The sequence below is a fragment of the Chinchilla lanigera genome, unplaced genomic scaffold, assembly GCF_000276665.1.
Source record: "Chinchilla lanigera isolate Chin_1 unplaced genomic scaffold, ChiLan1.0 scaffold00016, whole genome shotgun sequence".
NCBI lineage: Eukaryota > Metazoa > Chordata > Mammalia > Rodentia > Chinchillidae > Chinchilla > Chinchilla lanigera.
The window spans coordinates 27,146,864-27,168,956 of NW_004955417.1; the positions used below are offsets into that span (position 1 = coordinate 27,146,864).

Below are 22,093 nucleotides of genomic sequence, written 5' to 3' on the forward strand. Positions count from 1 at the left end.
AGAAAGAAAGAAAGAAAGAAAGAAAGAAAGAAAGAAAGAAAGAAAGAAAGGAGGGAGGGAGGGAGGGAGGGAGGGAGGGTCCTTAAGAAGTATTTGGAAGTAGCAGTATTGATGTGTCTTCTGATTACGTGGAAAGCTGCCCGGTGAATCTGGACTCCCAGAAGCAGCTGCCGGAGGAGCTTGGGGGTGGGCGGCCCGCTGAACAGCAGGGGCAGGTCCTCTCCTCTGCAGGGGTGCCCACCCGCCCACCCCAGACAAGGGCTTAGCGTCAGTCTGGAGGAGGCTGCTCTGTGGCCCCTCCACTCGAGAGGCCATGCAGATAAAGATAAGATGCACCGGGCGTGATGGCGCACACCCGTAATCGCAGCACTCAGGAGGCTGAGGCAGAAGGATCGTTGCCAGTTCAAGGCTAGCCTGGGCTACAAAGTGAGCTCAAGGCCAGCCTGAAGGACCCTGTCTCAAAAAGACAAAAAAAAAAAAGGGTGAGATGAATGGCTGGGTAATGGGTGAAGGGTGGATGGACGGATGGATGGATGGATGATGAATGGGTGGTGGATGGGGGGTGGGTAGGTGGATGGATGATAGTGGGTGGGGGATGGGGGGGGGGTGGGGTAGAGAGAGCCCTTTAGCGACAGGGACTGAGCCTCACTGGAAGGGGCTCTGGGGCCCTTCCTGCCGAGGGCATCAGCCCGCAAAGGTCACGAGTGGACCCTGCATCCTCTGGGACAGAGTGATCCCCTGTGGATCCACTCCTGCTGTCTGAGCCATCGTGGGTGTGGAGTTTGAGCCTCCCGGGGCGCAGGGCTCTGGCGGCAGGCTGGGTCCCTGCCCACCTCGCACACTGCAGTGCCCACTGGGCCACTCTGGTCCCGCACCAAGGAGGGCAGCGCCCTGTCCCCGGCCGCGGGCACCGTGTCATGGGGCCCCATTTCCCAGCACACAGAGGCGACATGGGCTCCGCTGGGTGAGGCTTCTGCTGGTGACGCCAGTGACGTCCTGACGCTAACTCCTGGGTCTTTGAGGGACACCCTGATTGGAGGTGACTCAGCCTCCCCACAGCCCAGCTTGGGGAGGCTGCATGCTGGTCCTGAGCCCGGCCTTTCACCTGTGAAGCCCAGCCTTCTATCTTCCTGAATGGGGCAAAAAAAAGTTACCATGGGGCCGGGGATGTAGCTCAGTGCACACGCGCCTGCCTCGCAAGTACAAGGTCCTGATTTCGTTCCCTGGTGCCGCAAAAAAAAAAAAGTCACCAGTCCCAGCCCTAGCCCCGGCCCCAGCCCCAGCCCCAGCGGCACGGAACTCGCTCTCGCCCTGTGTCCCCCTGCCCCCAGCGCCACTTCCTCAGCCCCTCGCTGCTCCTGACCCGCGCCGCGAGCACAATGGAGGCAGCTGTCCGTGCTGTTGTCCTTCCGTCTTTGTTTTGTTGTTGACACAGGGTCTCGCTGCACAGTCCAGGCTGGCCTCGAACTCACTATGGGACCCAGGCCGGCCTTGAACGCAGTGATCCTCCTGCCTCAGCCTCCTGAGTGCAGCCTCCCTGCAGATGGTAGTTTATTGCTCCAGGCCTCGGGCCCTGGTCACTTGAGACTTAGGTGTTGGGCAGCGTGCAGGAAGGACCCATGAAGAGGACACGCGTTCTGCTCCCAACCCTGCAGGACAAGTTAGGAGCACGTGGCCTCGGCCCGGCCCACACCCAGGACGTGGGGATGGGACTGGATACATGGGTGGCCGCAGCCCTGCAGGGAGGGCAGGACACAGGGACCTGCCCCCGCCCTACTCCCTGCCGAGCCCTTTGTCCAGAAGGGACCAGTCCACGGGAGCCCAGCCCCCCAGGGACAGAGGTGGCGAGGTCTGTGCCGCTGCCTGAAGCCCCTAGGGCTCCCCAGCCTCTGCGGAAAGGAAGGGCTCGGTGTTCCTCTGGGGCAGATGCCCTCGGGCTCAGGCACCTCGCCAGGCAGGAGTCAGAGTGCAGGTCCCTGAAAGCCCTGTCCGCACTGCTGACCACCACCCGCAGGAGAGAGACCTGGAGTCCAGGCCGTTCCCCAGGGACCTCAGCTAGGGGACCCCAAGCGGCTGCTTGGGCCCAGGAGCTGTCACAGTGGGAAGAAGCAAAGGGGAGAGCCAGGCAACCAAATACATGGAGTGGGCCGGCCCTGGGGGTGCACATCTGTCCTCCTAGTGCTAGGGAGGCTGAGGCAGTAGGATTGCTGCTAGTTCAGGGCCTGCCTGGATGACACAGCAAGATTCTGTCTCAAAAAACTACACCAAACCCAAGCAAGATAATTTCAAGGGAATACACACAAAATTGTCTGTGCACATGCAGAAACACACAGACGCACCCTGCAGTGGTGCGCACGGTGTGAGCTGTGGAGAACGGACTGACCGACGCGTGTTCATGTGCAGGGCTGGGGACAGGAGCCCAGGGAACCTGGCAGCGCTCTTCCACTGGCCTCAAGCCCTGCTGGGTGCGGGGAAGTTAAACCACCCCACTTTTCTGTGCCTGTGTCTCTCCTGGCTTCTGCACGGTGACCTCGTGTGACCCACCTGACAACAGGAAGATGTTTAAGCAGAAAGGCCAAGGCCGAGTGAGAGCTGAGCACTGGCCCTGACCATGCTGCAGGAAAAGCAGAAAGCACACACGGAGGCCGATGTCCGGGCACCACACTCATCCAGCCAAGCCAACAGCAGCCAGGAGCTGGGCGGCACATTGTCCTGGCTCACAGAGGGGGAGGGAGGCATGGAGAAGCCAAGTGACTTGTGCACATGGAGAGCTCAGGTCACTGCAGGGCCGACCCAGCCGCCTGCGCCGCTGCTTCCCACTGGCATCCTCTGCTGAGCCTGCGGGCTGCTGTCCCGGTCTTGTGGCGACAGTGGCCGTGTGGGGCCCATCACCGGCCCATTCGCAGCATTCCTGCTTGCCCGGTGTCACGTTTCCACCACAACCTAGTGCAGACTTTTTGTCTGAGACAGGGTCTTACTACATAGCCCAGACTGGCCTTGAATTCACAGCGATCCTCCTGCCTCAGCTTCCTGGGATTGTAAGTGTGCACCACCATTCCTGGCTTTAAATTTTTTTTCCATTCATTTATTTATTGTGGTGCCGAACATTGAACCCAAGGAGCGCTGAGCCCCAGCTCCAGCCCTCTGTATGTTAGTTTGCGACGAGGGCTTGCTGAGTTTGCTAGGCTGGGTTTGAACCTGCGCCTCACACCCAGATGGGCTCACCCAGCTGTTGTCAGCAGCAGCTGACCTGTCGGGCAGTGAGGCTCCTAGGGGGATGCTCACACTTTCCGTTATGCGATTCTATCAAGTTCAGTTTACCACCTGGGCTGGCGGTCACTTTTCTATTAAAAAAAAGAAAAATTAAAGCCAGGCATGGTGGCACACATCTCAGCACTGGGAAGGCTGAAGCAGGAGGATTGCTGAAAGTTTGAGGCCAGCCTGGGCTACACAGGGAGACCCTGGTTCAAACAGAAAAAGAAAAGGACCCTGGGCTGAGCCCTGTCCCGCTTTCTCGCTCCCAGGCTCCGCAGAACGACCAACAGGCTCCTGGCCTCCTCGTGCTGTAGCAGCAACATCTTGGGCTCGGTGAACGTGTGCGGCTTCGAGCCCGACCAGGTGAAGGTGCGCGTGAAGGACGGCAAGGTGTGCGTGTCAGCCGAGCGCGAGAACAGGTACGACTGTCTGGGCTCCAAGAAGTACAGCTACATGAACATCTGCAAGGAGTTCAGCCTGCCGCCCTGCGTGGACGAGAAGGACGTCACCTACTCCTACGGGCTGGGCAGCTGTGTGAAGATCGAGTCCCCCTGCTTTCCCTGCACGTCGCCTTGTAGCCCCTGCAACCCCTGCAACCCCTGCAACCCCTGCAGCCCCTGCAGCCCCTGCAGCCCGTGCGACCCCTGCAGCCCCTGCTACCCCTGTGGCAGCCGCTTCTCCTGTAGGAAGATGATCCTGTAGACAGCAGCTCCAGCAGCCGGCCTCCCCCGCCCGCCTGCCCAGGCCCAGGCACGTAGGACAGTAGGATAGTGAATACAAGCTTGCAACCTGCGTGCGCCTCGTCCTTTGCACGACACCTGCGGGGCAGCCGGAGAGGTGACTCAGCAGTGGTGGAAGCCAACCTCTGCCTCCCCGTCCCGTCTCCAGGGACCGCCCTGTCCCACTGCAGGAGGCCACCCAGGTCTGTCACACCAACGGGCGGGGGGAGGGCAAAGCCAGCAGGGTCAGAGTGCTTTCCGAGGCTGCCCACGAGGAGCATGGACAGGCTGTGCCCTGACTATGGTGAGGCTGGGATTTTACAGGGGAAACCGGCCAAGTTCCAAGTCCCAGCGTGGCAGCACACACACGAGTTATCCCAGTACTCAGGAGGCTGAAGCAGGAGGATCACAGTGAGTTTGAGGCCAGCCTGGGTTACATAGTGAGACCCTGTCTCAAAAACAACAAAACAAGACACAGAAAGAATACAGGGCGGGGCCCAAGCACAGACCCATGGCCAGGTTTTTCTTTTTTTTTGGTACTGGGAATCGAACTCAGGACCTTGCGCTTGCCAGGCAGTCGCTTGTACCACTGAGCTATATCCCCAGCCCATGACCCCTGGCCAGATGGCCACACACCTGCTGCACCTGACGTTCCTGGGACGTGGAGGCTGGGGTTCTGGTTCACGGCAGCTGGCTGCACAGCTTTCTTGGGAGCCACGCACCTGCCTCCTGCTCGCGTTCCTGACCCTGGTCTCAGGACTGAAGCTGAGTCCAAAGTCTGGGAGTGGAAAAGCCCAACTTTCCCCTCGACGGCGTGGGCGGTGGGACCCGAGACCCCGGGCTGAGCCGCAGCCGCCTCACAGCTGGCAGACGTGGGACGGTGTGGAGGTGGAGGCGGCAGGAGGGGAGCGGATGCTCAGAGGGGATGGGGCCCTTCTGTCTCAGGGTCCTCTTCGCCTGTCAGCGCTGTGGGTCAGAGCCGCGGTGCGTGGGACTCACCCGGCAAGCTGTGGAAATACAGGTGCTGGGCATGGGGTGCCCTTGCTGAGGGCTTGGGTAAAAACTTTTTTTTAAGGTGGTCTCACTATGTAGCCCAGGTTGGCCTCAAACTCACAGGGATCTTCCTGCCTCAGCCTCCATGAGTGCTGGGATGACAGACGTGTGCCACCATACCTGGCCAAGAAAAAATTTTTTAAAGAAAAAATTACCAGTGCTCGGTCCCATCTGCAGAGATTCTGATGTCCCAGACTTGAGAGACAGCCCTCTCCAGAAGGTTCTCAAAACCTCCCCCAGGTAGGGCAAGCCCAAGCTGAGAGGGAGGGGTTTGGGCAGATCTTCAAGCTCTCTCAACGTCTTCTTTATTTTTTATTTTATGTTTGGCAGTTGTCTTGGTTACTTTTCTCTTGTTGCTGAGAAAAAATACCTGATGCCCAAAATTAAAGAAGGAAAGGTTTATTTAGCTCACAGTTGGTGGAGGTTTCGGTCCATACTCAGCTGGCTCCAAGGCAGGGGGGCATGACACAGGGGCAACGCTTCAAGATAGCAGAAGACAGCAAAAGCAGCAAGAGCAAGAAGTGGGCAGAACAAGCCTCTTTTCCTCCCTTCTGTTGTAAGCAGGCTCCCTCCCCAGGGCGGTGTAGCACTCACACCTTCTCCCTGCCCTCCTCTTGCACAGGATGAGGGTGTTTACAAAGTGAGCACCCTGCCCCCCTGCTAAGCCACTTAAACTTCTAAACTTCTCAATGTATCAAGCATTAGAGTGATGTGGGACTTTAGTCCAAGGCCCTTGCATTGAGCTACATCCCCAGTCCTTTTTTACTTTTTTATTTTGAAGTAAGGTCTTGCTAAGTCACTAATTTGCCCAGGCTAGGCTCAAATTTAACATCCTCCTGCCTCAGCCTCCCAGAGTGAGCCCCAGGGCGGGTGGTATCCCTGTTGCATACCTCTCAACGCCAGAGTCAGCGTGTGGGTGGGGGAGCTGGCCAGAGGTAGTGTAGGGCCGGCCTGGCCTGAGGCCTTGGCCGAGGTCCCCAGCCGGGCTGAGCATGGAGCACCTGCCCGTGGATGGGGAGAGGCAGCTGCTGTGTGCTGCGTCGTCGCTTGGTTGGATGGAGTCCAGGTGGGACGGCTTGCCAGGGCCTTGAATGCAGTCCGCAGGGCCGGGCGGAGGATCCTTCAAGGAGCAGGAGTCCGTTAGCCCGGCTGGCTGACGGTGGCATCTGGGCTGCTTTCGAGAGCAGAGAGCTGCCAGGTGTGGTGGCACACGCCTATAATCCCAGCACTCTGGAGGCTGAGGCAGGAGTATCCTTGCAAGTTTGAGACCAGCCTGGGCTACAAAGTGAGCTCGCAGCCAGCCTGAACTGCATATGGAGACTCTGTCTCAAAAAGCCAAAAACAAAAACAGTTTTATTTAATGAGTTGTTCATGTCCTCAGAACCAGTGGGGGACTAAGTAAAAGTTTCTAAACTATCTCAGCCAGGCCTGGTGGTGCACATCTGTGATCCTAGCACTTAGGAGGCTGAGGTAGGAGGATCGTTGCAAGTTCGAGGCCCACCTGGGCCACATAAGGAGACTCTACATAAACAAAAAACAAAGCAAACCAAAACAGCAACAATGAAACACAACTTCCGGGGCTGGGGTGTGGTCAAGTACAGGTATGCGCTCCCTGGAAACTCATCCCTCTAAAGGAACGAAAACACAGATTTACTCTCCCTACCTAGAAATTCCCTTTTCTGTCTCCCTCGCCTCTGCCTTCTCTCCCACACACGCTGCCGCCTACAGAGGTCAAGCACTCTGACACAGCGTGTGGCTCAGGACTTCACGCTCCAACTTACATACAGGGAGTTTGATCCTGAAGCCAGAGGACTGGGCCCGTTGGATGGTGCCCGGGACCCACGAACCCAGGAGTGTGGGGCCTTTGGGCAGGGCACACTTCCCAGCAAGGCCACGGGGTCGCGTGACTGATCACACTGGGAAGAAACCCGGAAGCAGTGGCTGCAGGCCCGGGATTCCGGGTGGCACTGTCACACCAGCCCCCTGGGTGCCGTTCCTGGAACTCAGGCGGTGGCTGGGCGGCACCTCCACTCCGCAGCCCTAGTCAGGGGGGGCAGGAGCTCGAAGGTGTAGGAGACACAGTGGCTCCTAGCTGCACTTTTGGGGACCTGCTCCGCTTCTCCCCTGCGGCCTCAGGGGTCAGCGGCTCAGGGCTGTCTTTTCTCCCAGGCGCAATTCCACCCAGCGCCTTGACCCCCCAATCTCTGCAGCAGCTTCGCGGTAGGAAAGCAGCCCCGAGGGGCCTTGTGGGGTGGCTGCTCCTGCCCGTGCGGCCCACCCCGTCCCGGCCTTGGCCTCCCCCTTGCGGGCGGCCGGGCCTTGCTTTTTCCTCTAATCCAGCCCGCTCGGTCGAGCCTCTCAACCTCCACATATTTTCACCCTCAAACACAGCAGCCTCTCAGCTCCGGGCTGCAGCGCCTCTCTCCTGAGGACCTGCATGGCGTCCATTCCCGACAGCCACAGCGGCAAGACTGGGTCTCAGCCGCTATCTTGGGACCCTCGATTGTGCCTCCTTGTACATCCCTCCCACCCAACACACACGCGCGCACACACATATGCACACTCTGCTCTCGATTTGGAGGGACGCATAGCTGCCAGCGGGGACCCTGGGCCCAGGCTGAGCCCCTCTCCGGGATCTTCCCCTCCTCCTCGCACTGACCTGCCGGAGTGAACAAAATTGCACAGGGCATGGTATGTCTGACCCCAACACATTCCTTTCAAATCAGATTGGGCTGGGTATGGTGGCGCATGCCCATCCTCCCAGCACCCAGTAGGCTGAGGCAGGAGGATCACCACAGTGGCCTTCAGCCCAGCGCACGTCCTGGTAACACTTTCCACAGCCCAGGTGGGTCCTAAGCTGCCAGCACTGGGAGACTCCAGGCCCAGGCCACGGGAGGGGGTGACGCAGAGGCATGTGTCACCTCTGGGCACAGCCAAGCACCTTTTCTGCCGCAGATCGAAATCCTCCTTCCGAAAAGCACCCTGCTGGCCGCTCTGCAGTCAGAGGCTACGTACTCATATCTGCATGCCAGGACCGAAGCCAGGCCCTCATGCTGCTCAGTACGAGCTCACACTCCAAGCTCAAAGGTTTGCCAAGTTCACACCACTGAGGCAGGAAGACCGCAAGCCCAGATCCAGCCTGGACAATGCAGCAACTTAACAAGACCTGGGCTCCGGTAATGGTTTGGGGCTTATTGTACAAGGGGAAACAATATAACACAGGACACATAGTTTATAAGATTATTTATAACAGTCACCCAAAGAATCACACACAAGAGAGTGCAGGAAACCTGTCCACACACTAGAGACCAAAGAATCCGGCTGTGGGCCTGGATCCCACGATAATGTCCTGCATGAGTCCAGCTGAAGACCTAGAGCTCATGGCAATGCCTCCCCCGAGTCCAGCTGGAGGCCCAGAGTCCATGACAACATCTCATGCAGGCCTGTTTCATGGATCTGTGCTGGGAAGGCCCAAAGGTCAGTGGTGGAAGCTGGAAAGTCTGTGGCAGCGGGATGAAGGATCTGTGCCAGCAGGCTGAGGGATCGGCACTGGAGCCAGGAAGTGATGTGCAAAGTAAAAACCAGAGCTCCCCCGAAAAGTACCACAGCCATCCTCAGCGACAGGGAGGTCCCGAGCTCCTCTGATGATCAGGACAGCCGAGTTCCCATCAGGAAAGCCAGTGTGACAAGCTTCTCCAGGACACCGGCAGTGCACCATCTTCCCCTCCGGAGCCAGGAATCCACGCTCAGAGTGAGGACCAGAGCTCCCACAAGTGAATGGAAGCCATTCTCAGCGACAACAAGGTCGCGAGCTCCTTGGAGGATGAAAACAGCCAAGTTCATCAGAAAAGCCAGCATGACAAGCTCCTCCAAAACAACCAACAGCTCCTTACAGCTCCCACCAGCTCCAACAGCTTTTCTCAGCTCCCAACAGCCTCACTTCTCCTTCTCCAGTTCTGCTCTTAGCTGCTGGCAACAGTCCCCAGGTGGGCTCCCACACCCAGCACCAGGCCGACTCAGTTCAGCTGGGGGTTACAAATTGACCGCCAGTTGTCAATCCACTATATCTCCCGGTGAAAAACAAAAAGGGCTGGAGCCAGCGCTCAGCACAGGGCCCTGGGGTGAAGCCCAGGGACCAGCACATAAACACATTGCACAAGGTGAGCACCCTGCAGAGGGGGCAGCAGGACACCTGGTCTCCTCTCCCTAGGAGATCTTGGAGGAGCAGCGCACCCACACCCCTGGCTAAGAGCCAGGCCTCCCGAAGTCCGGGTGGGAGGGGAGGAGGTCACCTGCACAGGGGCTGGTGGAGGCCTGAGCCTCACCCACCCCCCACCCCTGCCCTGAGTCTGAGGCCAGCCCAAACTCTGTAGTGAGATCCAGTCTCGAAAAATAAATAAATAGAAGAATTTCTGATAGCAAGATGTTAATAGAAAGACTCAGGACTGGGTGGGGGGGCCATTAGTAATGATTTTTATTTTAGTTTTTATTTATATTTATTTTTTGTTTGTTTCTTTAAGACATGGTCTCCTTATGTAGCCCACACTGGCCTTGTGATCCTCCTACCTCAGCCTCCCAAGTGCTGGTATTACAGATGCAGTTGGTTATTTTATTATTTTATTTTATTTGTCATGGTGCTGGCCATGGAACCTAGGACAGTGCACATGGCTAAACATGTGCTCTACCACTGAGCCACACCCTCAGGCCTAGAAATATTTTCCTGGAGCCCTAGATTGGACACCAGGCAGAGAGGGAGAGGAAGGAAGAAAGGTCCCACTGAGGGGCACGCAAAATTCCAGCTACAAATCTCAAAACAGGTATCCTCATAAGGGACAGCAGCCAGGTATGGAGGGGCCTGCCCGTCATCCTAGCACTCAGCAGGCTGAGGCAGGAGGGTCACTGCAAGTTTGAGGCCAGCCTGGGCTCCATAGTGGAACTCTATTTCAAAATAAAGAAAAAGAAAAAGAAAAAGGAGAGGGAAGAGAGAAAGAAAAGCAGAAAGGAAAGGGAAGAGAGAAAGAAAAGCAGGAAGGAAAGAAGGAGGGAAGGAAGAAAAAGACAGCAAAAGAGGAGTCAGATGCCAAAGAGCACCAAGGACGGCCTGAGCCGCTGTGTGGGACACAGCCCAGCCTTGAGGAGCCGCCGGCGGCTGCCTTGGGCTTGGACGTTGGCGTCCACGGCGGAGGCTCAAGGAGTCATTACTGTTGCAGCCTAGGCTCTCCCGCTCCGGGCCGGGGCCTCCAGTCCCCGTGGAAGACGCTGCCAGCCCCTGTGGTCCTGCATCTTTTGGAGGGGGAGGCCAGGCGGACCTGCAGTGCGCAGTTAGAAACAGGTTTTCTAGGTTGGCCACCCTGCCCGAAACCCCACTGTAAAGTGCCGGACCCGCCTGGCCCACACAGCAATTTGTTTGGTTTGGTTTTTTGGAACAGGGTTCTGCTATGTAGCTCAAGCGGACCTCCAACTTGGAGTGATCCTCATGCCTCAGCCTACTGAGCACTGGGATTACAGCCGCACAGCTGCGCACAGGCACACCTGGCTGAAGCTTGCGCTTTTAACCGCCACCCCATACCGCTTTCTGCATGCCCGAGGGGGAGGGGAGCAGCGCCTGCGAAGGCCTCACGGAGCCAGGAGCCGCAGCTCCGCCCGGGCCCTTTCTTTCCTGCTCTTTAGAGTGTAAGGCTAAGTACCACCTGCAGGGCTCCCTGCTCACCCTTCTCTGCTTCCTTCAGCACAGACAGGTTTGCTGTGCGCACTCTTCTCATCCCAGCACTCTGGGAGGCTGAGGCAGGAGGATGGCAAGTATGAGCCTAAGCCTGGGCAATTTAGCGACTTAGTAAGACCCTGTCTCAAAATAAAACATTTAAAGGGCGAGGGACGCCGCTCCATGCAAAAGCCCTGAGTTCACGCCCCAGTACCAGAAAGTGTAACAAAGGTATCATTCAGGATCCATCATACAAGTCAGGGTTCTGCTGCAGTCACGCATTGTCCCTGGAGTTGCAGCATCTCCTGACTGCAGAGGTGTCCCTGTCACCCCAGGCTTACCCTGCGCTACTGTAGGCATGGCAACAGAGGGTCAGCTCTGCAGCCTCCCCCATAGGTTACAAGCCAGCCTCAGCCAGACCCCTTCCAGCCACCAGGGGGAGCACCGCCACAGTGTCCCAGGAGAAGGAAAAGCTCCATCTGAAATATATGTATATATATTATATATCTGTTTTGTTTTTGTTTGGTTTTTTGAGACAAGAACTCACTATATAGCCCAGGCTGGGACGGAACCAACTATGTAGCCCAGGCTGATCTTGAACTTATAGCAATCCTCCTGCCTCAGCCTTCCAAGTTCCGGGAAGGCAGGCATGTGCCACCACGCCCAGGGTGACACTAGGTTGCTGGCCCTGGCTCTGGGGCAGTTCTCTGTCTGCATCATTGTTCTGAGCTGTGACTGCGCAGTACCTACCACCGCACTGGGGCGCCCTCCTCAAGCTCACTGTCTTCCCCTAAGTTCTTGAGGCTAATTCTGTCTCCGAATGAGCATTCTTGGCCCAGTTTACACACAGTGCCCGAGGAGGCGGTGACAGCTGAAACTCTCACAGTCGAGGCAGAGCCAGGGGCCCCGGGGAAGTCCCGTTCCCAAGGCCGCTGCGCCGCTTTCTCCCCTGGCAGCAAATGCTCCGAGCTGGAATTCATCTGGGCCTGGGTCATGCAAGCCGATGGGCGCCGTTTTGAAGTCGATATTCAGGCCCTGATAATCTGATCCGAGGAACAGGAAGCTCACTCCACAGAAGCCCACCCTGGGTTGTCTTTTTCTTAACTTCATGTTATTTCTTCACTTCTAATTTTCCTCAAAGAATTTCAGAGCAATGTTTCCAAATCCAGCCTGTGCGTCCCCTGACCAGTGGCTGAGCTTGGAGTTAAAAATTAAATTTTTGCAAGAAAATAAGGACAGTGGTGGCACCACCTTTTTGGGTTTTGGAGGGTTGGGGCATCCTGCTGCCACGCTGCTCATGGAGGTCACACTGGGACTCCTGCCGCGCGCTCAGCGGACGGCCACGGATTTCCAGTGCTCTGGGGAGAGCAGGGCGCCCGGGGGCAGGGGAGTTGGAGCCCGCGGCAGCCAGGCTGCAGACCAGTGCGCTGGGCATCTCGAGTTCAGCGTGTGCCCATTGGAAGCCACATTACGTGGGCGGACCTCACACTGGGTCGCCTGACAGCTTTCCCGGGGAGAGAGGTTTTTGTCCCTCCTACTGGCCCTCATCCCCCTGGGGTTTTGGTTCCTAGAGCCCTGGGCGTAACTTCTGGCCATTTTTAGCCAAGATCAGGCCGTTTATCAGGAATTAGCGGAGCTCACACGGGACGTCCGCTCCAGCTGGGCTCAGAGGGAGCGAAGGGGACTCCGTGAACTGACAAACTCAGTCTAGAGCCTGATCCCTTCCGGGGTGACTGCCCCAGCAGTGCTTTTCAATCAGATGCGTCCCCATGCTTAGCACAGCTTAGCAAGTAACCGTGGCTTTACGTTTTGTGCTCTTCTTTCTCTCTCTTTTTTTTTCTGGTACCAGGAATCGAACTCACAACCTCGCTGTTGCCAGGCAGGCCCTGTGCCACTGAGCTAAATCCCAGCCCCATGCTCTTCTTTCTATCCACTGGCCTCGCTGTAGCGAGATCTATAATTTTGGGGTCACCCAATAATTACAAGTATAGAAGCCCTGGATATCAAAATTCTCTCATCATCTAATTCCAGGAGGCTTCCCCTTCCCAGAGCAGGTGGCCGCCTGAGTGGCATTCAGACAGACTCGCCGCCAGCCGCGTGTCCCACACGTGGTGCTAGGACAGTGCTAACACACACACAGACCGTGCTGTCTCCGAGGCTCTCGCTGAATGCCCTTACTTGAACTTGCCAGTGGTTCTACGAGCTGACAGGGCAAGTGTGTTGGGTTTAGTCCCATTTTTATTTTTATTTTCATTTTTTTTGTCTTTTTGAGACAGGGTCTCACTATGCAGTTCAGGCTGGTATTGAACTCAGTGTGTAGCCCAGGGTGGCCTCGAACTCACAATGATCCTTCTGCCTCAGCCTTCCAAATGCTGGAATCACAGGCGTACACCACCACACCTGGCTTAGTCCCATTTTTAAAGGTGGACACTGACACTTAGAATAATAAAGAGACTTTCCCGAGGAATAAATTGGTTCATGGTGTATTAGTGTATTAGCTTTCCCAACACCTACAATTTTAAGAAATTCCATCGGGCTCACAGTTTAGGGGGATTCAGTCCACTGCCAGAGGGCTCCAAGGCATGGGGGAAGGGTCCAGCAGAGAAAGCTGATCACGTGGTGGCCGCCAGGAAGCAGAGAGACAGGAAGGGAAGAGCCAGAGAGGGAGACGCACCTCCAGGTCACACCCCAGGGCCTCCTCTTCTAAGCAGGCCCCCCTCCTAATAGCACAGTTTGCTAGATCCTCATTAACGGATCCGCCCGTGGATGAGTACAGCACCCCCAAGATCCAGTCACCTTCTGAAAACCCCACTTCTGAATACATGAGGCTTTTGGGGGGCCACACTAGCGCTAACACAGCATAACCAGCACTGGAGGCCAGGCATGACCGTTAACTTTGAGTGTCTCCTTGATCAGGCCACAGGAGCCCCATGTCTTCGGCTGCATCTGCTGGACATCTCTGTGCTGTGTTTCTTGCAGGAGACCAGCATACAAGTTTATCCCAGACCAGGAGGGCCAACAAGAATGCAAGACAAAAAGACACAGAATTACTTTAGAAAGAGGGGCCAAGGGGCTGGGGGTTTAGCTCAGTGGCACAGTGCCTGCCTGGCAAGCACGAGGTTGTGAGTTCGATTCCCGGTACCAGAAAAAAAAAAAACCAAAAAACCAAAAACCAAAAACTAGAAAGAGGGGCCAGAAGGCACTTGCCTCTGGTGGACAGGGGGCCCTGAGCATCTGGTGCACCTGGCTTGTATTTACTTAGACATGGGAGCAAGCAATGAGGGTTGCAGAAGATTCACCTGCCTCCTGTTATCCAGCGTGCATGCCCAGGTAAACAACAGATCCCAGCTGTGTCAGCTCCTCCCCGGAACTCGCAAGGTGCCAGCACACCTGCAGAGCTCAGCTCGCTGCTCCCCTCCTTTGTGCTCGCAGAGACGGGCCCTAAATCCCAGCCTTAGAATCTATTCCTCTGCCCCATACTAGTGCGTCCTGAAGCAAGGAGACGGGCTACTTGGGTTGCTGGGTGTTTCCCCAGAGAGCCCGAGGGAGCACTGTGTCCCATGCGCCACCTCTGCATGCAGACGCTGCTGTTCTGTGCACCTCGGACATTCCTCGAGCTGCCTGAACAGAGGAAAGGGGCAGCTCTGTCGGACTGTTCATCCCTATCTCTCCAGGGTGAACCGGTCCCGAGAGCAGCGAGGTGCCCGTGGATGAATAAGAACAGGAAAAGAGAGGGACAAGCAAAACAAGAGAAACAAAATTCTGAGATCAGAGGGCGTATAGCCTCTCAGGCTGCTCCCCCCGGTACCAATTCTCATCACCTTTACTGAGCCAGAACCAAAGGCGTAGCCAGTACAAATGGGTGGATACCACACGTTTCAGCAAGGATAGTTAAAGGATTACCCTTCCCCACTTGAGATTCAAGACATGCCTATGATCCCAGCACTCAGGAGGCTGAGACAGGAGGATCGTAAACTCAAGGTGAACCCAGGCTGTATAATAAAGCCTTATCTGAAGAAACTCTATCTAACATATCATCGTGTCCTCAATGCATACTAATCAAAGAATGTCCTTCTCCACACAGCTCTAGGAGCAGGGCTCCCCAAGGGTCCCCGAGTCATCTCCCAAAGGTGTTGCTCGGCTGCAAGGCTGCTCGGAACCCTCGATGGCAGCCCCCACGGCTGAGTTCCTCCAGAGAAAGCTGGGGCCGACGCAGAGGTGGTGTTTCTCACCGCCCAGGTGCGAGTCAGCCCTGCACAGAGGCCAGTGGGAGCCTCCACAGGACCCTGCCTCAAAATAAAGTGAGCGGGGCATGCAGCTCGAGGTGAAGGCCGGGGTTAAGTCACCAGTGTTGCAGAACGGTTGGATGGTGTGGTAAAGGGTCCTTCTCCACGACAGTGGAAGCTGGGGCCAGAAACAAGCAGTCTGGAGCGTTCCCTCTGCCTCGACTCCCTGTACCTGCAGGAGCCCTCCCGCCCAAGCCTGGGCTGGCGGATGCCACCTGCTCCCCGCTCTTCGCTGGGCGTGGCTGCGGGACCCTGATGCAGGGAGGAGCCCCGAGTCCTCGGGGTTTCCCTTGGGGAGAGCCGGACCTGCAACCGCTGTGCCCCAGAGCAGTGACGGTCGTGACTGCAGGGAGGCCAGGGTGAGCACTGGGGCGCGCTCTCAGGTCATGGCGCAGCGCCCGTGAAGGGCCCCTGCTTGGCGGGGCGGAGGGTGGGGCGGGGGCTGAAGGGCGGTTGGTCCGAGTGAGATGCACGGTCAGCGGGCGGAACACACTAGATCTTCTTTTTGGAGACAGGGTCTTGCTATGTAGCTCAGGTCGGCCTTGACCTCACTGTGTGAGGTCGAATTCATGGGGGTCCCTCTGCCTCAGCCTCCCGAATCCTGGGATGACAGATTTTCATCTCAAGAGACTGCAGCGGGCCTGCAGCCTGGTGGCCAGGAGTCCAGGAAGCGCAGCTACATCAGGTTAGGGGACAGTGGCTGGGTTAGATCAGACAGGTGCTGATAGCGCAGACAGAGAAAGCTATGAGGTGGAGTCACTGATACAGACAGCTCTCATCCCGGTGAGAGCAAAGGCTGACCTGTATACAACTCTCATTTTTTTTTTTTTTGTTTTTTTTTTTTGGTCTTTTTGAGACAGGGTCTCGCTATGCAGTTCAGGATGGACTTGAGCTCACTTTATAGGCCAGGCTGGTCTCGAATTCACAGTGATTCTCCTGCCTCAGCCTTCTGATTGCTGGGTTTACAGGTGTGCGCCACCACGCCCAGCCTTTTTTTTTTTTTTGGTACTGGGAATCAAACTCATGACCTCAGGCTTGCCAGGCAAGCGCTTATGCCGATGAGCTACATCCCTGGCCCATACACCTCTTGTCTTTGTCAGTCAAAAATGAAAACTGGAAGAGCTCACAAGGACCAAGTGCTTATTGTAACTCGAGGAACACAGAGCCAAGAGTCCCTACCAACTAAGAAATTTAATCCTAAGGGAATGGAAGCTAGGCATGGTGGTGCTTACATGTAAGGACTCAGGAAGCTAAGGCAGGACGAGCACAGTGAGTTCAAGGCCAGCATGAGCTATTTAGTGAGTTCAAGGCCAGCCTGTACTGCATAGGGAGACCTTGAGACCTTGTCTCAAAACAACAAAAGTAAATGGACAAGCAGCAACACTTTCTTGGAGGGTTCCAATGAATAAATAATGAAGGAATTAGCAAGTCACAAAAATAATTGCCCCAGGGCAGATCCACAGAAGGGGGAGTCTAAAGCATAAGCAGGGTATTTGCATAGTCTTCAAGTCTCTCCATCCCAGTATTTAATACTCTAAAGAAAACAGCTCACAGTGGAAAATCCCAGCCGTGTGGTACCCACCTGGGGGGCGGCTAGCTTCACGGGACTCGGTCAGCGCCAGGGCCTGTGCGGAGGGCATCGGGACCTGGCGGCTCTCCCGTGCTGAGACACGGGTCAGGCTGGCCAAAGGGCATCTGCGGGGGTGTGTGGGGGCATCTGCAGCGGCACAGGCAAGTGCTCTCCCCAAGACAGGACGCAGGACCCTCTGAGAACCTGAGCTGATGGACTGGGTAACAGAAGACACGGAAACTGGTGCAATTCGGGTTGTTCTGCTCTCGCTGACAGTACTGTATCACGGTTCGCTTCTCAGGGTGGGGCCCACAGCTGCGTAAGTTAATGTAGCAGCGGAGTGGCCGTGAGTGGCAGTGCACACCTGCAATCCCAGCACTCGGGAGGCTGAAATAGGAGTTCAAGCCCAGCCTGGGCTACACAGAGAGACCATGTCTCAAAAATACTGGAAAAAATAAAAATAAAAAGCTGGAATGAAGGATATGTAGGAATTTTTTTTTTTGTCTTTTTGAGACGGTCTCACTGTGCAGTTCAGGCTGGTCTTGAGCTCACTTTTTAGCCCAGGCTGGTCTCGAACTCACAATGATCCTCCTGCCTCAGCCTCCCAAGTGCTAGGATTACAGGCGTGCACCCACACCCAGTGGCACTTTTTGGAACTTTCTCGAAGTCTCAATTATCTCAAAAGAATTCACTGTTGGCAGCTGAATACCAGCAATTTCATCTTACCTCAGACAGGAAACAGTTACGGAGCTGAGGGGCCGGGCCCCATCCTAAGATGCCACAGATCGACTTGTGCATCTGCCTCAGGGCCATCACCGACATTCAACTCCCACAGGCTCCGATGCCGCCCCGACAAGAAAGAACCTGGCTGGCCACACCCTCCGCGGCCAGCGTCATTATGACCCGGCTATGGGGACGGTAAAAGGTGCTCCACCTGGGCACTGCTAAGGACTTGGGGGTGTGAAGGTGGCCTGGGTTCCCGACAGCTGTCACACAGAGGTGGGACTCGGTGCACAGGGGGCCCGGACACTGGTGCCAGAGGGCCTGTGGGCACCTGTCTGCTCCTAACCTTGGTGTCAGTCCACAAGCCAGACTCTGGAGCAGTGGTCAGGGTGGGGACCATCTGGGGTGTTCGCAAGCCACGGGGGGTTTCACTCATTTATTTTTGTTTTCTTGAGACACATCTCACTATTCAGTTCAGGCCAGCCTTGGAGTTACTATGTACCCCAGGCTGGTCTCTTAACTTCTGGTGATCCTCCTGCCTCAGCCTCTGGCAGGGATTATGTGCACGACCAAGCCAGGCTCCCAGCTCTGCCTACAGGAGGTGGAGCTGCCTGCTGTGTCTCCTTACTGAGCTGATTCAGCTTGTAGCATGAATTCACTCCCAGGAATGGGCCGCCTACCTCACATGTCCCACTGCAGCAGGTGATGTCACTTAAATCAGTGTAGCACCCCTTTACCACTGAGGAAGCTTTTGCCAAGAGCCAGAGCCCTATTTCAACCGCGAGTCATCAAAATGTACACAAGAACATTTAAATACTAATGTGTTGCTTTTGCACCAGGCGCGGTGGTACACGCCTGTAATCCTAGCTCTCAAGAGGCTGAGGCAGGACTGCATTGTGTTCAAGATCAGCCTGGGTTACATTGTGAGACCCTTTCTCAAAAAACCAAAGAGAAAAAAAAAGGCAGCAAGCCCACTGCCTATAGCAAAGAAAATTCTTTATTGTAAACAACAAGTACAACAAAAGAAATATTGTGCAAACTGTCATGAGGATTGTTTTTTAATTAACAGAAAATTCTTCCAAGGGTCCAAGTTTTAATGTCAGAAACCTATACTCAAAAATATAGACAACATTTTAAATGTGCAGATAGTGACACTTTTCACGGTATATTTCAAACAATTGACTTTTCTCCCCCCCCCCCATGTAGATCACCCACTATACCACAAAATATAACAGAAATACTGCAAACAAAATCGAATGTTCTACAAATGCTCTAACTCGCTCCTTTGGCCTCCTGAGAAACTCCTACGCATTAGCGTCAGCAGAGCCTTTGTCTGCCCGGGGTACTTAATGCTCACTACGTTTCTAATTCGGTGACACTCCTCACATCCGTCTCTGCTCTTGACGAACGCTCCATCTTCAAGGAGTCACCTGAAATTCTTGACACCCCTTCTTTACAATATGCAATTATCTTCAGATTTTTTTTTTCCTAAACAAAGTGCAATGTATCTGAGAGTCTACAGAAAACACACTGGGATACAATTTTCAGGTCTACGCAAGAACTGCAGGCAAACTAAAGTTGAAAGCAGAATAAAATGCCTAAATAGAGTCATCTGTTAAACGTTCAAAACAATAATGCAACGGAACTGTGGCTCCACTTCAAAGCAATTCAGTGCCCGAGGCTCCTGGTGCTCCGGGCCTCTTCCACCTCGAGGAGCCGCGTGACGCCGCCCTGCGTGGTCAGCACCTGGACCCCTGCACGGGGCGCAGCAATGGCTGGGCGGCGAACGAGATCACAAACCCTGGCGGTGTGCGAGCGCCGACGCGGCTGACCCGAGCTCGTCTCTGTACCGCAGCACGGACCTCGGCCTGCTCTGGAACCGGCTCAGAAGGAGCACGTTGAAACGCCAGTTTTGGGTGTCAAGGCCACGGGGAAGTGACAAATTCACTTGTTGATTCTAAGCTGCACCGTCCTCCCCTGGAGACCCCGACGACTGCTCAAAGGAGCAAGAGCCTTCCGGTCTTCGTGTGACAGCAGTGACAACTGCAGTGGGACCTGCAGGCGGCCTCAGCCCTTCCTGCCGCTGCCCAGGCTGGGCCCCTGCTCCCAGCCCCCACGGGGGCCACTCAGAGCGGAAGCCCTGGCGCCCCTCTGGCTCTGCCTGTGACAAAGTGAGTTGTGACTCCACGGTGCCGAGGGTCACTGTGCGGGCGCGGGCGCCGGGGGCAGGGTGGTGTCGCTGAGCTTGCTCACCTCCATCTGCCAGTTCGGGAGCTTCTTGGCGGACAGGTGGCGCCGGGCGTGCTTGGTCAGGTGGTCGCTGCGCATGAAGCGCCGCTCGCACATGGGGCAGGCGAACTTCTTCTCGCCGGTGTGCGTGCGCCGGTGCCGGGACAGCTCGTCGGAGCGCGCGAACCTGCGCTCACAGCCCTTCCAGCTGCAGCTGAACGGCTTCTCTCCTGCAAGAGGGGCGAGCGTCACTCTGCAACCACGGCGGGGACCGAGGGGTCGCCGGTGCCTCTGCGAACCTTCACGCCGCCACGCCCACCAAACTTCCCCTCTGAGCCCAGCCCAAGAAGCTCTGCTGACCGCAACTCTACCTTAGCAGCTTCAGGAACCCTGCACTAATCACTCCACTGTACAGAAGCACTTTTTCCTTTTTTTTTGTCTTTTTGAGACAGGGTCTCTCTATGCAGTTCAGGCTGGCCCTGAGCTCACTTTGTAGCTCAGGCTGGTCTCGAACTCACCATGATCCTCCCGCCTCAACCTCCCACCTACCGGGATTACAGGCGTGCGCCACCATGCCCAGCCAGTATTGCCCTTTTGACATCACAAGCAAAGCGCCCAGAAAGCCTGCGGCGGCCTTTGTGCCAGTCAGTCTCCTCCCTTGCGCCAGTGGACAATGCACTCTTTGCTAACTCGCTGCTTTGTGAATATGCTCACAAGTAAAACCTTTACGTTTTGGTAGTACTGGGGACTGAACGCAGAGCCTTCACACTGAACTACATCCCTGACCCATTTCTTAAAATTCTGAGACAAGGGTCTTACTAAGTCACTAAGTTGCCCAGCTGGGCTCCAGCCTGTCATCCTCCTGCCTCAGCCTCCCAGAGTGCTGGGATGACAGGCTTCCGTGCGTGCTAACCACACCCCCTGCGTATCATTTATCCTAATGACACGGACAGCAGACCGTACCTGTGTGTGTCCTCATGTGGGCCTTCAGATGGGAGCTTTTGAAGTAGGTCTTGCCGCAGCCCGGGTGGCTGCAGATGTGGCTCCGGATCCGGGAGGAGTCCACCTGCGGCGTGGCCTTGGCCGCAGAGGGGGTGAGCCCGGGCGCGGGGGCGATGGGGGACAGTCTGGTGCCATGTGGGCTCAGGGCCGGCTTCGGGTTCTGCACCACTGGCTGGGGCACCACGAACATGACGGCACCCTTGGGCACCTGGGCACCCATGAACAGCACCGGCGGGCAGACGGCAGGCGGCTGGCTGGGTGGGGCGCTGGGGACGACAGTGGTCACGACAGGGCTGTGCGCAGGCAGGGGGACCATCTGGCAGATGACGGGCAGCGGCGGGGATCCCCCCAGGCTGGGCACCGCGGGCGGCGAGGCCACTGCCGGGCGCTGTGGGGAGGAGGGGCCGGGCCAGCCCCTGGGGAGGACAGCGTCCAAGGAAGGCACGGGGGAGTCGTGGTGGGCCGTGCCCGCCTGGTCACTGGCAACTGCCAGCACATCCCGCTCACGCTTGGCCCTGCTGGGCGACACTGCTGCGCAGGGCACGTGCTTCCTCGCGACCTCGACATTCGAGGGGGGCCTTCGCTGGAAAGAGCCGTCCGGGCAGCTGAGGGCGCCAGCGGCCTTCACAGGGCAGGCTCGGTGGCTGCAGGGCTGGGCATCGGCTGTGTGCCGGATCACACTCGTGGCCTGAGCCTTGGGAAGTCTGGGGGCGGGCCGGGGGCTCTTCTCCTCTGTGAAAGGTGCTGCGGTGTGGGGCTTCGCAGGGTCTGACAGTGACTTGAAATGTCCAGCAGATGGTGCTGGTGCCATCAGACTTGACACTTGAGACGGTTCAAAATCCGAGGGGCTGTAGGGCGGAGTCAGACACTGAAGAGAAAAGACACACAGCAACAGCGTGAGAAACCTGGAGCTCAGGATGCAAAGCAGGGGGGATTCCATGACCCACACCTGAGAACAGCAGTACTCACAAACGTGGGGATCGCGTGGAAGTCGGGCGTCCCGGGCAGCAGGCCCTCCTCCTCCGACGTGTCTGACGCTGGCGTGACGGGTCTGTTTTCCAGGTATTTCTTAAAGTCGGACTTCCAGCTGCAGCTCATGGTCATGAGCGCCTCCACGGCCTCGTAATCACTCTTCTCCGCAGTTCTGTTCCAGGAGTACACACTCTCTTTGCACTTCTCTGAAACCACATCCATTCTTTCTTCCTGTTAGAACAAAAACTGAAAACTTAGAAGCATATTTCTTATCATCCGCCTGGTAATATAGCTCAGCAACGTAAGTACCTGCCTCGCAAGCATAAGGTCCTGAGTTCAATTTCTGGTACACAAACAAACAAACGAACCAAAAAAACCTATGTTTTCTTATCATCCAAAGTCAAAAACCTAGAAACTCTGGCTCTACCTGCAGGAGCAGCCAGGCTTCACGATAAGGGCAGTGAAATCTCCCTCATCCTTCCTCATCCTTCCTTTCTCATCCAGCGCGCTTGAGCACTGGAGCCCTGACAAGGTGGAGAAGCCCTGGAGAAGCCAGTGAGAGGCCAAGCCCTGGGCTGGGGAG

General features: G+C 56.3%; 2 protein-coding genes across 2 annotated transcripts in view; one reads left to right on the plus strand and one right to left on the minus strand.

Annotated features, from left to right (window-relative positions):
- The window catches only part of Odf1 (outer dense fiber of sperm tails 1), a 5,369-nt gene extending 1,322 nt beyond the window's left edge, over positions 1–4,047 (plus strand). Inside the window, exon 2 of the mRNA XM_005381941.1 lies at positions 3,525–4,047. Coding sequence (XP_005381998.1) covers positions 3,525–3,957 — 433 coding nt within the window. The 3' untranslated portion in view covers positions 3,958–4,047. The remainder of the gene's footprint in view (positions 1–3,524) is intronic.
- A 14,235-nt stretch (positions 4,048–18,282) lies between these two features.
- Positions 18,283–21,741, minus strand: Klf10 (Kruppel-like factor 10; the record flags this gene model as incomplete). Its single annotated transcript, XM_005381943.2, is given in 3 exon segments — positions 18,283–19,766; positions 20,500–21,406; positions 21,508–21,741. Coding segments are annotated over 3 exon segments (1,401 nt in total), but the record flags the coding sequence as incomplete, so codon positions are not given.
- Between the last annotated feature and the right edge of the window lie 352 nt (positions 21,742–22,093).